Below are 12897 nucleotides of genomic sequence, written 5' to 3' on the forward strand. Positions count from 1 at the left end.
AATGCAAAACACCTACTGACTCTCATTTCACCTACCTGCTGCATGGAGACGAGGTCCCAGACTCGGATGGTATTGTCCTTAGACACTGTTGCCATCTGCTTCCAAGTCTCCTCTACCGAGAATGCCAAAATGGAGTCCTCGTGAGAGCGCATGAGGGTGTTATAGTCCCGGGACTGGATATCCAGGTAGCCCAGATTTCCAGTGGCAGTTGTGCACAAGACTTTGTGGCTGTCTGGGCTGATGCAGACAGAACTCACCGGAGCCTCATGCACTGGGGAAAGACACAGGAGTCAGCAAACTCCCCTGGAAAAGGAGCAGCTGAAACACAGCTACCAAACCAGATTCACACTCAGGAAAGTAATGACACAGGAATGAGCATCCTGCCACCTGAAGACTGAATGCTTGCAGGCTTGATTTTAGTGACAAACTAGTCTCTGCCCTTTCTAGAAGTCCCCAGGCTCTGCTGTTACGGTGATTGCTTCAAAAAGAGCGAAGAACTGCTTGACTTCTCCCCTAATTTTTCACAGACAGGTGAGCCACGGGTACAAGGGCACAGGAATCAAAATGGAGTGCCTGCTCTCACCCAGGAGATCCTGCCTTTCTCCTATGAGTTGGAAGAATGAACATGAATAATTGTCGTTGAAGTAGAAAACTTCCAAGCCAGTCACCCCTAGACACAGCAGGCATAAAAGATGCCTTCGTTCATGAGAACTGTGTGAGGAGATAAGTCAGTGGAGCTCTGGCTCCACAGGAGCAGGCTGATGGAGATGCGGAGCTCAGGAGCACCGCTGCCAGCTCTACTCACCTGCCTCTAAGACAGCAGCTGAGAAGTCCAGTGGCCACAGGCGCAGGTAGCCATCTTCTGAACCTGTGGCACAGAAGGTTGAGGAGAGGCTAATACTGTTTATAGCGATCCCAGGACCTGAAAACCCAAAAAACAACAGTACCTTGTACAGTTGAAACAAAAAAACTCAAACCGAGGCTGTCCCCTCCCAGAGTTGAGTCCTACGGTCCACCCGCACCAGCAGCCAAAGCCTCAGAAGCAGCAAATAGGAATCCCACGGTGACTGACAGTACAGTCAGTCCCCATCTCTTCCCAGCACTCCTCTTTACCATTGTGCAACTCTTGCCAGGCACAGAAAATTCTTGCCACTTGTTAAACCCTGCCATATTTTTGCCTTGAACAGGATCTTGTAGCAAGGGATGTCCTAGATTAACTGGCAGAGATGCAAACCTCTTTCATTTCCACATCTCAAATCCTCTCTGCGGTGTAGTGAGAAGGTACAGAGAATACAGACCTACAGAAGCTGGGTTTTTTGATTCAGGTATAAAGTCCATTGGTCAAAGCACTGGCAAGAGCCAGCACTGCTACCAGGAGGACACCCAAGGACATTGTTTCATCTCCTCTTGGGGCGTTTTCTCGCCCATGAAGTGAGAACCAGAGTTACACAGCTCTCAAAGGGGCATGCTCTAGATTAATTAGCTCAATTTGCAAGAGCAAACTATGCACTAGGTTTTAAGGTATCATAGCAATCACACTTGAAAGTGAATTCTTCCTGCTGTTAAAATGAATGGAAGGGCCGAAAGCTGTACTATTTCATATACAGCAACAAAGATTTCCCAAACACTCTGCACAGGCTGAATAATGAAAAAAATCATCAAAATTTTGCTGGTCTGCTTCGCTCTTTTTCCATCTCTACATTAAGACTCCAATCAGCAAATTAAGACCTTGTTTCATGTTTCTAAAAGTAGTGTTTCTCTGAAAGTGCAATCAGCATTGAAAATGCTAAAATTCTTTCTTAAAATGATACTTTGCTGTACTAAGGAAGATTATTTGCAGTACTTAAGAGGCAAATAGCTAGCAATGATCTAATCAACCCAAAATAATCCTTAGCAGTAGGTAAATAGCTGGTTTATTTTACCAGAGATTTGAATTAATTTCTGCCCCGATGATGGCTGAAGTGCTCCCCTGCTGACCCCCCTCCTCCCTGCCCGCAGACACTCCTACCTGCACTGCTGCCCGCCTTGTCCTGCTGCTGGCAGCCCTGGGGCTGTGCGGGCAGGAGCCGCCGTGCGCTCCTCATGCAGACGTTCTTGTAGTCCACCTCCAGGATGTGGCCACTCTTGCTGCAGACAAAGCTGTAAAGGAGAGAGATCCCTGCTCTGGCACCCCAGGGTTAAGAGGAGCTGTGCCAGTGTGGTTTAGTAAAAACCCAGTTCGGTTCACCTGTTAAACTGTTTGCCTGGTGGAAAGTAATTCTGGTTCACAGTAACCTAAGGGGTCAACGAGGTGTTCAAGGGCACCTTTCCATGCGCTATCCTAACAAATCTACAACCAAGCCAGAGCTTCCTATTTGATTTCTTGTCCCTTTGAAACATCAATTAGCAAAAGAGCTAAAAATTTGGCATAGGCTTCAGAAAGGAACCTCTCTCTGCCACAGGACACAGCCCGGGGGAAGGCAGGGCCAGCGGAGCCGACAGCTCTGCCTTTATGGAAAAGTATGTGGTAGCAACAAAGGTTTGGCTTTGATGAAAAGTGTCTGTCTATATGCAAGAGGATATGCACCACACTCCTCCTACTGCCAACAGAAAGCTAGCCTTGGGTCAGGGAGAGGTTCAGTGAATAAGGCAAAACATCAGTATGGCAAGAGGAAAGATCCATTCCTTGGGCTATTCTGCAAGCAACCCAGTCTCTTTTGGGACATGAAGCACACTGAGGAGGGGAGAGGCTCTCCCAGCTCCAGAAGGCATATACATTTTGCAGGGAAAACCCAAGCAAAACGCCATTCCCCCACAGAGAAGGGGGAAGGAGAATGCTGAAGGCAGCTGAGAACTGCAGAGCTCGCTCCCGGCAGGCTGCCCCGTGGCCGGGTGACGGTGGAGCCCAGCAGCCCCTTACAGCGTGCGGTCCTCCGGCTCCCGCTCGGCCACGTGCCCCTCCTCGAAGGCCAGGTCGGTGAACTCCAGGGAATGGTACTCGCCCAGATTGACGGGACACGAGCGCAGCGCTCCGCTCCGCACTCGCCACAGCCTGATGTTGTCCCGGCCACACGATACCATCCTGTCCCGGGAGAGACTGTGTGAGGACCAGGGCAGGACTCTCCAAGCTCCCGGCAAAAGGTGAGTGCCCCAAGGGCAACCAACTGACAGCGAAGACTGAGAACAGGAACGGGAATTGGATGGTCGCAGCACCACGATTGGCCCTACAGCCATGCCAGAACCAATGCTTTTGATTTATTTTCTTTGCAATCTACCTTCTATCATCAAAAAAAGCAATCTTCAAAGCCTGGATGTCCACATCGGTGTGTGCTTTGGCCAGCACAGCCACCTCTCCACCACAGGTGACCCGAGCAGCATTCCACACCACCACCATCTGAAACAAGAAAACATGATGGCAGAGCTGCTCAAACGTGGAAACCTTGACAGCAAAAGAGTTTTTCCTTACAGCAGCTGACCAGGTGCACATACGGGAACCTATTCCAGAGCTGGGCACAAAGTACTGATAACAGAGTTGAAGTAGGGGAAAAAAAAAAATCCTCGTGCACAGAGGGTTTAGGACAGTCCAGCAGTTTTGCAAAGCTTCATGGCAATGTACTTGTCTGGCATCCATAATCATAGGTTCTAAATCCCAGGGCTGCCTGGCAACAGGGCTCAGACTTGGAAAGAAAATCCACAGAGGAGTGGGAACTCTGCCTGCTGAGATATAAGAGCTGTATCAGGGCTGAGCCAGTCCACGAGAGCTGGAGGTAGCACGTGTCTGGCGGCGCTGGCTCTTGCAGCACTTTGCACACTCACAGTGCCCATCATGAGCGGCAAGTTAGTTAAACCCTTGCCCCAAAGAAAAGCAGGAGATGGGTGAAGACATGCAGGTGATTTGATGCCCTGCACTTCCAAACAGTGTTAAAACCAGACCCATGGTAACCTTGGCGGCTGGGATGGGCTGAGGCATCACCCTGGGAGAGGTGCTCCTGGCCAGCGCTGCAGTACACCCTGTTCTCCCATCCTGCTTTCGCCCTGCTGATCCCCCCTCCCCAGTTTCAGCTTGCCAGTTCCCACCCCCATTGTGGACTACTGCCACGTGCTGGGAAAAAAATGGAGCACTGTTTGTTTTTTCGTGCAGGCAGTACACAGTTAGCGATGGCACAGCTAATTGCTGGTGGTTGTCAATAAGGGATCAGTGGATAAAAACAGTTCCACTGGTAAAACAAAACCCCCAGTCCCATGAAACAATTTTATTTTTGACTGTTACATGTGAAATCTGCGTCATCCCCTAGCTGCACTGGTGGGTGGCAGCTTCAGTTCCCAGCATCCCTTCCAGCAGCAATGTCTGTGATGCTCAGAACTCAAGGATTAAACCTTGCATCTTCCCCTAAATGCCATAAAAAAAGGGGGTTGGGGCTCCAGTCAGTGCTGAACCTCCCATTTTAATTCCCATTCCTTCACTATGTGTTTGCAAGCCTTCCAGCTCGAAATGCCACACAAAGATGTGTGACCCTCAGTCCGGTGGGCCGGAATGGCTGTGGAGGCGAGCGGCAACGCCGCGCGTGAGCCTGCAGCAATCCCTGCAGGGTGCGACAGAATCACACCGCCGCCTCCATCACCCCGCCTGGGCTCCCAGTGGAGACAACACCAGGGACACAAACAGCCCCAAAGCTCAACCAAGCAGGTCTCACAGGCTGCTCCAAAACGATTTGTTTGCTTGAAGCTGAAGAACGTGCATGGAAATACTCGTAAGCATTGGGTAGAAGGTAAGTATTTTCTAAGCAGCTAACGAGAAAGGGATCTACCTCTGACTAGAGCAAAGAACATCCCTAGGAATGCCCAGAGCAGAGGTTTGTCTGCAAAATAACTACATAATCTGGGAGGGCAGCCATCTCATGTTGCTTGTTCATGGGGCAGGGAAGCCTCCAAAACCAAGTTTCATTTCTCACCGTTTTGCCGTGCCCATCCTTTCCAACACCACACAGAACAGCTCCACTGTAGGAAAAGCTGCAAGAAGAGGCCACCTGGTGAAATGCAGCTCCTTGTACCCCGAGCACATCTCAGTGGGGAATAAAAGGAGACAAGTTGTGGGTATGGGGAGACTGCAAGACCTGAGGGATAAGCTCAGGAGTGAGCTGGCAGCATATCGGCTGTTCCGGGCCAGCCGCCAGCAGGTCTCGGTGATAAATACAGGCAGATGAAGGAGAGCTATAATTCACCCCCAGCTTATTATGCATGAATAGTGCAGAAAAGCTGCCGTGCTGCAACATTCAGCCCACCTGAACACATCCCCATGCCCAGGTTGAAACCCACCTCAGGGACAAGAGGGACTGGACGTGGGTTTTAAACACGGAGAGGCAGCTGCCCGTTGGGAAGTCCCAGAGACGCACCACGCTCAGGGGACCAGCCTGCGCCGAGGCCAGCAAGGTGCTGCTCCCGTTGAAGGCCAGTGCTGACACCTGTGGGAAGCACCAGGTCAGAGGCTCTCAAGGAGAGCTGGGACTGGGGGTACATCTGCGGTACAAGGACAGTGCTGCCACAAAGGGGCTTTGTAAGGATTGTTATGCTCACCTTGTCCGTGTGTCCGATGAAGAACCTCTGCTCTCCGGTCTGGATCTGCAGGGTCACTATAACAGCATGGCAGGGGTAGACCACCGCAGCGTTGTCCTGAGTCCACAGCACCTGCAGGCCAAGACAGGAATGAGGGGGCTGCAGGTTCTCCAGAGGTGCCCCAGGTCCGAGGCTGGACCTACAGAGATTTCTTCAACAGATCTGTTGCACGTGTCAGGTGAAAGGATGCTCTCCCGTAAAACGAGTACCCTTCTAACTTGCAAAGGGAGACTAAGAGCCCAGCCATCATCCTACTTAATTCAGTGGATTTACGAATCATGTCTACTACATCAACACCAGGCACAAGGAAAATGATGTTGGCAGAGCCCTGAACTGGCTGAACCAAAATGACCCTTTCTTTACCCTGACAGACTGCAAGCTGAGCTCCTGCAAGGCAGGGTGCCCCACGGAAACAATCCAAAACACAGCCCTTCCTTTCCAGACTCCTACAAAGTAGCTCTAATTTTAACGCGTTAAAACAGAGAAGCCATGAGATTTAAAAGTCCCCCAGAATTTCTAATTCACCATCGTAACAGTGGAAGACCCATGCACAAATATAAGCCTGTGCTCATCTGCTCTGGGGTCATTTTCCCCATCAAAAAGTGCAGGAAGGGTGGCACTCAGCTGCCTTTCACACCTCCAAAAAAATCAATACCCTGGCCACATGATTACAGATCAACTCCTCAAACTATCTGAGCTACTGACCTGTTTGGTGCTGCAGCCTCCGAAGCCAATAATCATTCTCAGCTTCAGGATGGGATCCGGTAAGAGCCTCTGGGAAAAAAAAAAAAACACAGTCACATTTAGAATTGGACTGAGGTCCTCCACCTGGAAGCCCCCTCCTTCCCCATTGCTAGTTTCTCTCCAAAGCACAGAGGCAGCTTTGAGTTCTCTCCTGTTAAGAGGGGATGGCTTTAAAGTATACAACCTGGTGGAAGTTAAATCTGGCAGGAAGGAGGAGCTGGGATTTCCCAGCATTAAGCAGCAATCCCAGCCAGGCTGGGGGGTTTCAGCCAGCCCTTCCCAGTGCCCTGGTGATGCCCAGCTGGCGGCTGCTGCAGGAAGGGCTCTCCTCTTACCCTGCAGGCAGGGGCTCTCCTGCTGGATAGCATACCTGGCCCGGAGCCCTTCCTGTACATGTTCTGGGTAAATTAGTAAACATACATCATTAGCTTAAGGTCAGTGCATTTGAACACAGGGTCCCTCTTTCAAGGCGAGTAAGATACTAGTGGAAAGGAGAACTGCTAGTCGGAAAAAAATGCCAGCAAAGGGACTCCATAGGATTAACTGAAACTTCAGCCTGAAGCCTGTGTTCCCTCTGCTGCTTCTGCCATGCTCACAAGCGTCTCAAAGCCACCCTTGGGCTGCCATGACTCCTCAGGGCTTCACCCACCTCCTCTGAGCCAGCATAGACAGCTCGGGTGGTTCGTTTGCTCCTCTGGTGAGCGTACACGTGGATGCCACCATCAGTGATTGCTGGTGACTGCCCAGCGTCCCCTGCACTGTGTGGTCTCTGGTTCTTCTCTAGCTCCTGGTCCCCAGCAGGCACCACTCTCGAAGGCCCTGGGGCTGTCAGGTGAACCTCAGGGATGGTTTTAGTAATTAGAGGACACCGGCGCGGCATCTGAGAAAGAGCAAAGCCTCAGAGAGAGATCAGCCTCCTCCCAGTGCCTCCCATCCACCGCAAAGGCAGAGGCAGGGAGACAGCCGCGTCTCTCCCAAGTGACTCCACAGCAATGCAAAGAAGGACAAATGTGTACCTAGCTTGGCCAGGGAAGTGAACCAGCAGTCCCTACACTCCCAGCGTTGTCTGTGCACAGTTCACCTCCTCCAGACAGCAAACCAGAGCCCCAGAAAAGATCCAGCCCTGGAAGAGCCGCCCTCTCTCCACTGAGCAGAGGAGGCTCAAAGCCCCTGGCCGGCCAGCCAGCCCGGCACATCCCAGTTCAGAACGGCAAAGTGATCACAGTCCTCATTTTCTTCCTCTCCACAGCGTGAGAAGGATGGCTTCCCCCAGTCCCTCTCCAAAAGCCCATCACCATGCTGTCTGGTAAGCCAGTCTGAGCCCCATCTCCCACATCACCAATAGCAGGGAAGGGGAACTCAGCGGTGAGGGCAGCTGTCTGCAATCCAGACTCCACACACTGCTCTGTTCCCTGAGGGCACCCGATCAAGTTCGTTAGTCTCCAGTCCTCATTTCCTATCTATAATTTGAAAACACATCTATTTGCTGCCTCAGCTGAGACAGGGAGGATAGATGTCTGGAGATTACGAAGTACTTGGCATTTATCTTGTCTCTGCTCTGCACCATGACAGACTGAACCACCCAGTCATTAACTGCGGGGCTGTGGTCACCAAACTATGCCCAGATCAGCTGCGAACAACAAGCAGCAGCTAGTACATCCTAAATAAAGGAACTCAAAGGCAAGACATGGGGAAAACTCCATGGGAGGCAGAAAGGAAGAAGTTATAGCCTCCTCCACAGTGCACTTACGGCTTTGGGACTGGTTATCTGATGGATGAGGGACAGTCGGTCACGGACTGCTTTGGTGAGCGTCACCGGCTGGGGCAGCTGGCAGACGGGGTCCTCCGAGACTCGGCCACCTGGGTGACAAGAGAAGCATGTTGGGCTCTTTTGGAAACCCAAGGCATCCACCCGGAGTGGCACAGCCTGGGCTGCTGTCCCCGGCCTTCCCACCTGCTGCAGGACTGGCACAGCTCTTCTGGATGGAGTCATACGGCAGCTTGGACCCCTCGGATGGGAACCTGAGCAAAGTCAGAGGAAGGTGCCGTGTAATCAGGATATTGCACTGGCACCCGGGAATCCCACTTGGTAACACATGGCACAAAAGCCTTTTCACTGTCTCCTCTAAAATTCCCTGTTTTGCCCCATCCTCCCCCAAATATAGGGATACTAAAGCATCTCCTAGGACTCATCTACACTGTTACTTTGCAGGGGTTACCTCGGCACTGTGCGCTTTAGGCAATGCTACTAAACGGATGACTGCAATCAGTTGTCACGGTTCTCTGGCAAAAACCTCTCCACTGATGGCAGCCCAGCACCAAAACTGAGAAAGTTATGCTTACATCTGTCCCTCAGTGAGGCATTACAGCCGGTGACAGCTCAGCAGCCCCTGGCAGCTACCCTTTAACTTAGCAAGAGGCTGAAGTGCTCCCTAGGAACAGCACGCCCAGAAGAAAGGCTTGCATTACGCTGTTAGCCATGGGAGCAATCCCAGCAAGAGACAGTTGAGAGAGGGGATCAGTGTTAACAGCAGGAATCACAGAATCAACTAGGTTGGAAAGGACCTTGAAGATCATCTAGTCCAGCCGTTACAGTTCCCAACTACACCATGTCCTTAAGTGCTAAGTCGACCCTACTCTTAAACACCTCCAGGGATGGGGACCCCACCACCTCCTTGGGCAGCCCATTCCAACATCCAACAACCCCTTCTGGAAAGAAATACTTCCTGACATCTAGTCTAAACTTTCCCTGGTGCAACTTGAGGCCATGCTCTCTTGTCCTGTTGCTTACTACTAGGTTAAAGAGACTCAGCTCTCTGCACCCTCCTTTCAAGTAGCTGTAGAGGGTGATGAGGTCTCCCCTCAGCCTCCTCTTCTCCAGACTAACCCCCCCCAGTTCCCCCAGCCGCTCCCCAGCAGACCTGTGCTCCAGACCCTCCACCAGCTCTGTTGCCCTTCTCTGGACACGCTCGAGTCATTCAATGGCCTTTTTGGGGTGAGGGGCCCAGAACTGAACCCACTCATCAAGAGGCGGCCTCACCAGTGCCAAGTACAGGGGTAAGATCCCTTCCCTGTCCCTGCTGGCCACGCTATTGCTGATACAAGCCAGGATGCCATTGGCCTTCTTGGCCACCTGGGCACACTGCTGGCACATGTTCATGAAGCCCTTTTCCTACCCCAAAACATTTAAGCAATTAAGCTTAGACCAGGGTAGATGTGTTAACGACACCTAAATGCTGGAGTTGGGGTGACCAAAATGTCTCCACTTGAGCCCCAGGTTTGTCTGGATCCATCATTCTGTAAGCAGCATTACCTGTCCTGCCCTCCCGTGGGGAATGGGGAGGTCTCAGAGCCACGATGGGTTCAAGAGCAGCCGGGAGCAGCCATACCTGATGTAGTCGTAGAGGTCATGCCACTTCTCTCCCTTAGGCACAGGGAAAGCCATTTCCCGCGGCATGGGAGCGACCCCGCGGCAGGCCAGGTCGGCCAGCCGGGCCTCGGAGAAGGTCACACCTGGCAGCACAGACATATAGAGAATAAGTTCCCCAAGGCCTGTGGAGCTGGCTGAAATCACGCATTTCCTGCGGTACACGGGCACAAACCACTTCCCTCTTTGAGAACAGCTGAAAAAACAAAGATTACAACCCTGATGTCTGTAACAAACTAACACACCTTTGCACAGGAATATTCCTGAAACTCTCAACCTCCAAAGAAGACCCCACAGCATAAACCCTTGGTATCGAGTTACAAATCCCCCAGCCCCAAGGTTCACTTAAGTTCTCTATTCAGTGATTCAGCAGTTTCACGTGATTTGTGTTAAGGCTCTTTTCTCATTTTCTTGTCTTCTTTCCTTCATGCATTTGTAAATTCATGCAAGTCTTGAAGATATAAGAAGTTTCAGGAATCTGAAAGCAGTATCTATAACTTCCTCTGCGATGATGCTTTCAAGTTGGCCAGTCAGTTCGGGCAGATTTCCAGCACAAAAAAAGGCAGGCAGAAACAAAGGTTTTGACCAAAGTATACCTGCCACACTGAACAGGTGGATAAAAAAAGTACGTTGGAAGATTTCTGAGACAAAAAAACCAAAGGCTTTTCCAGCAGATAAAAGGACAAGCCTTATAGATGTGAGGCTTGGTAACACCCCTGATTTTTTTCCCCCAAAGAAAGAATTCTAACCTTGGTAAGTTGTTTAACTTCAGTTTTACCACCTACTTTTACATCTGGAAAATGAGAGGACACTTTCCTCCAGAGATCAGGAGACTCTGGAAACTTAATATAGTTCCAAGTATTTTGCCTGTTCTGCTTCATATCGTACTGCTCCAGTAACAGCATCTGAGTGCCCTGCCAGGGCCAACGACCCTGCTGGCATCACATCTGCAAAAGCAGCTTTAGACCCCCACGGGCTCCACCCAGGCTGGGTTGAAGTCACGGCAGAAACCAGAGGCCACCCTGAGGTCTCAACTCCTCACCTGGGTCAAACACCAAGTCGCTCGTGCAGAGGTTTTTCACCAGCAGGTTGGAGCAGAGCTTGACGCTCTTCAGGTGCCTGTAACGGCGGTTGAGGTAGAGGGAGAGGATGGAGGGGAGGTCAAGCACCAGGCAGGTCCAGCGCACGTCCGCAGGGGCTGCGCCCAGGAGATCTGGGGAGGACAGGGCAGGTGGCAAAAGAGAAGATGGGAAAAGATGCTACAGACCCTGCCCCTCGCAGAACGGGAGACGCAAGATTAACAATGAGTAAGGAAAAAGTATTTACCAGGCAAGACTTCCACCAGGCTTGGCTTGTTTGTGCCAAGATGGGAGATGGGAAAACTCGCCTCGTAGCAAGCAGTGCAGGGGGGTAGAAGGACAGACAAGCAGCCCCGCTGCCTCTGTGGACTCGCACCCAGCCTGACACTGCACCCCACTGCTCGGGAGAACAGGGACAGGGGGCGTCCCTCACGGGAGCTACAGCTCCAACCTTCCCAGTGCTGAGGGTCTCCCACTCAGGACCACCACTCTCCACTCTCCTTGAACGCATCAAGTCAACTTCTGAACTCAATTTATTTCCTAATGATTTATTTCGGTGGCGATGTGCCAGCCGCCGCCAGCAGCACCTCACACGCTCCTCACCGGCCGCGCGGTCGCACACGGAGCCCTCGGCTGCTCCACAGACAAAGGGGAACTGCAGCCAGGTGGCTGTGGATTTGAACTCCTTGAAGAAGTTGGAGAAAGAGATGCGAACCACCAGGTTTTCCTGGGAAGACAAGACATGCAAAGAGCTTTAGTCACCCTGGTGGCTTCGGCAGGGAAATGCTGCAGAGGAGAAGGCACATGGCCGTGTGTCCTGTCCCCTCTGGAGAGGCTGCAAGGATGGAAACCATCCCCAACCCGGGGTAACCCACCAGCAGCCACAAACACTAGACACATGCCACACCCCCCAAGCGCAGAAGACCACCGCTACCACCCCCACGTCCTTCAACGGGGCCACGATGCTAACGACGGCGATTTAACGAGGCCACCCTGTGTCACGTACCTCAGTGGTGACGTCCAGGTGGACCACGAAGTGCTTGCGGGGCATGGGCCTGAAGAGCAGGTAGAGGTAACGCCCCGCCAGCCCCAGGGACTGCGTCCCCGACCGGGGCAGCTGCAGGTAGCTGCTGGCGGGGACGGAGCCCCGGATCCGGTAGACGGTTCCCTTCAGTCTCGCGTCCTTCCAAAACCACAGGGAAGGGGGACGAGGGGTCAGTGCGTCCCACCCGTGGCCGATGCCCCCCCCAAACCTGCGGTGCCGGTGCCCCCGTTACCGTGAGGGCGGCCACGTCCCCCTCCCTGGCGGAGCGCTTCCACTCCTCCACGCGGAAATGCTTGAAGATGTTCAGGTAGGGGCGCTGCCAGGCTGCCGGTACCGGGATTGGCGAGGGGATGGTACCCCCGCCCGGACGCCCCCCGTTACCCTCTGTACCGGGGACCCCGTGTCTCGAGATCCCCTGCCTTGTTGGCACCCCATTATCTCCGTGTCCCGAGCCCCCCCACCTCAGCCTCGGTGACGCCCCCGTCATCTCCGTGTTCCGAGTCCCCCCAGCCCCGGTGCCGCCGCCGTGTTCGGTGACACCCCCGTTACCCGCACCACGAGTCTCCCCAGCCCCGGTGACACCCCCGTTACCCCCGCACCCCGAGTGCCCCCAGCCCCGGTGACACCCCCGTGCCCCGATCCCGCTGTCGCCCCCGGTAACGCCATGCTCCGAGTCCTCCCGCCCCAGCGACGCCTCCGTTACCTCCCCATGCCCCGAGCCACCCCCCCCCCCCCCCCCCCCGCCGCCCCGGTGACGCCTCCGGTATCTCCGTGCCCGGGAGCCCCCCGCAGACCCGGCGTCGCCCCGTGTCCCGCCGCCGCAGCGACACCCCCGGTACCTCCGAGGCCCCCCCAGCGCCGTTAACCCCCCCCCGCTACCTGCCGCCATGGCGCGCGCCGCCCGCTCAACCGTCCCGCGCGGCCGCCGCCAATCCGCGCGGGGCAGGGCGGGAACGGGAGCGCGTCATGTGACCCGCCCCGCCCCGCCCCCTCGGGCGCGCGGGAAGCGT

At 53.6% G+C, this 12897-nt stretch overlaps 1 protein-coding gene across 1 annotated transcript in view; it reads right to left on the reverse strand.

Annotated features, from left to right (window-relative positions):
- LOC141966649 (mitochondrial Rho GTPase 2) overlaps positions 1-12892 on the reverse strand; it is a 45752-nt gene extending 32860 nt beyond the window's left edge. The window contains exons 1-18 of the mRNA XM_074919612.1: positions 12767-12892; positions 12120-12211; positions 11849-12025; positions 11446-11569; positions 10806-10976; positions 9726-9849; positions 8291-8358; positions 8087-8196; positions 6986-7216; positions 6298-6366; positions 5554-5664; positions 5296-5441; positions 4932-4989; positions 3255-3373; positions 2900-3061; positions 2009-2139; positions 806-922; positions 36-271 (exon numbers count right to left, since the gene is read on the reverse strand). Coding sequence (XP_074775713.1) covers positions 36-271; positions 806-922; positions 2009-2139; positions 2900-3061; positions 3255-3373; positions 4932-4989; positions 5296-5441; positions 5554-5664; positions 6298-6366; positions 6986-7216; positions 8087-8196; positions 8291-8358; positions 9726-9849; positions 10806-10976; positions 11446-11569; positions 11849-12025; positions 12120-12211; positions 12767-12776 — 2256 coding nt within the window. The 5' untranslated portion in view covers positions 12777-12892. The remainder of the gene's footprint in view (positions 1-35; positions 272-805; positions 923-2008; positions 2140-2899; positions 3062-3254; positions 3374-4931; positions 4990-5295; positions 5442-5553; positions 5665-6297; positions 6367-6985; positions 7217-8086; positions 8197-8290; positions 8359-9725; positions 9850-10805; positions 10977-11445; positions 11570-11848; positions 12026-12119; positions 12212-12766) is intronic.
- Between the last annotated feature and the right edge of the window lie 5 nt (positions 12893-12897).

The sequence above is a fragment of the Athene noctua genome, chromosome 15 (genome assembly GCF_965140245.1).
Source record: "Athene noctua chromosome 15, bAthNoc1.hap1.1, whole genome shotgun sequence".
Taxonomy (NCBI): Eukaryota; Metazoa; Chordata; class Aves; order Strigiformes; family Strigidae; genus Athene; species Athene noctua.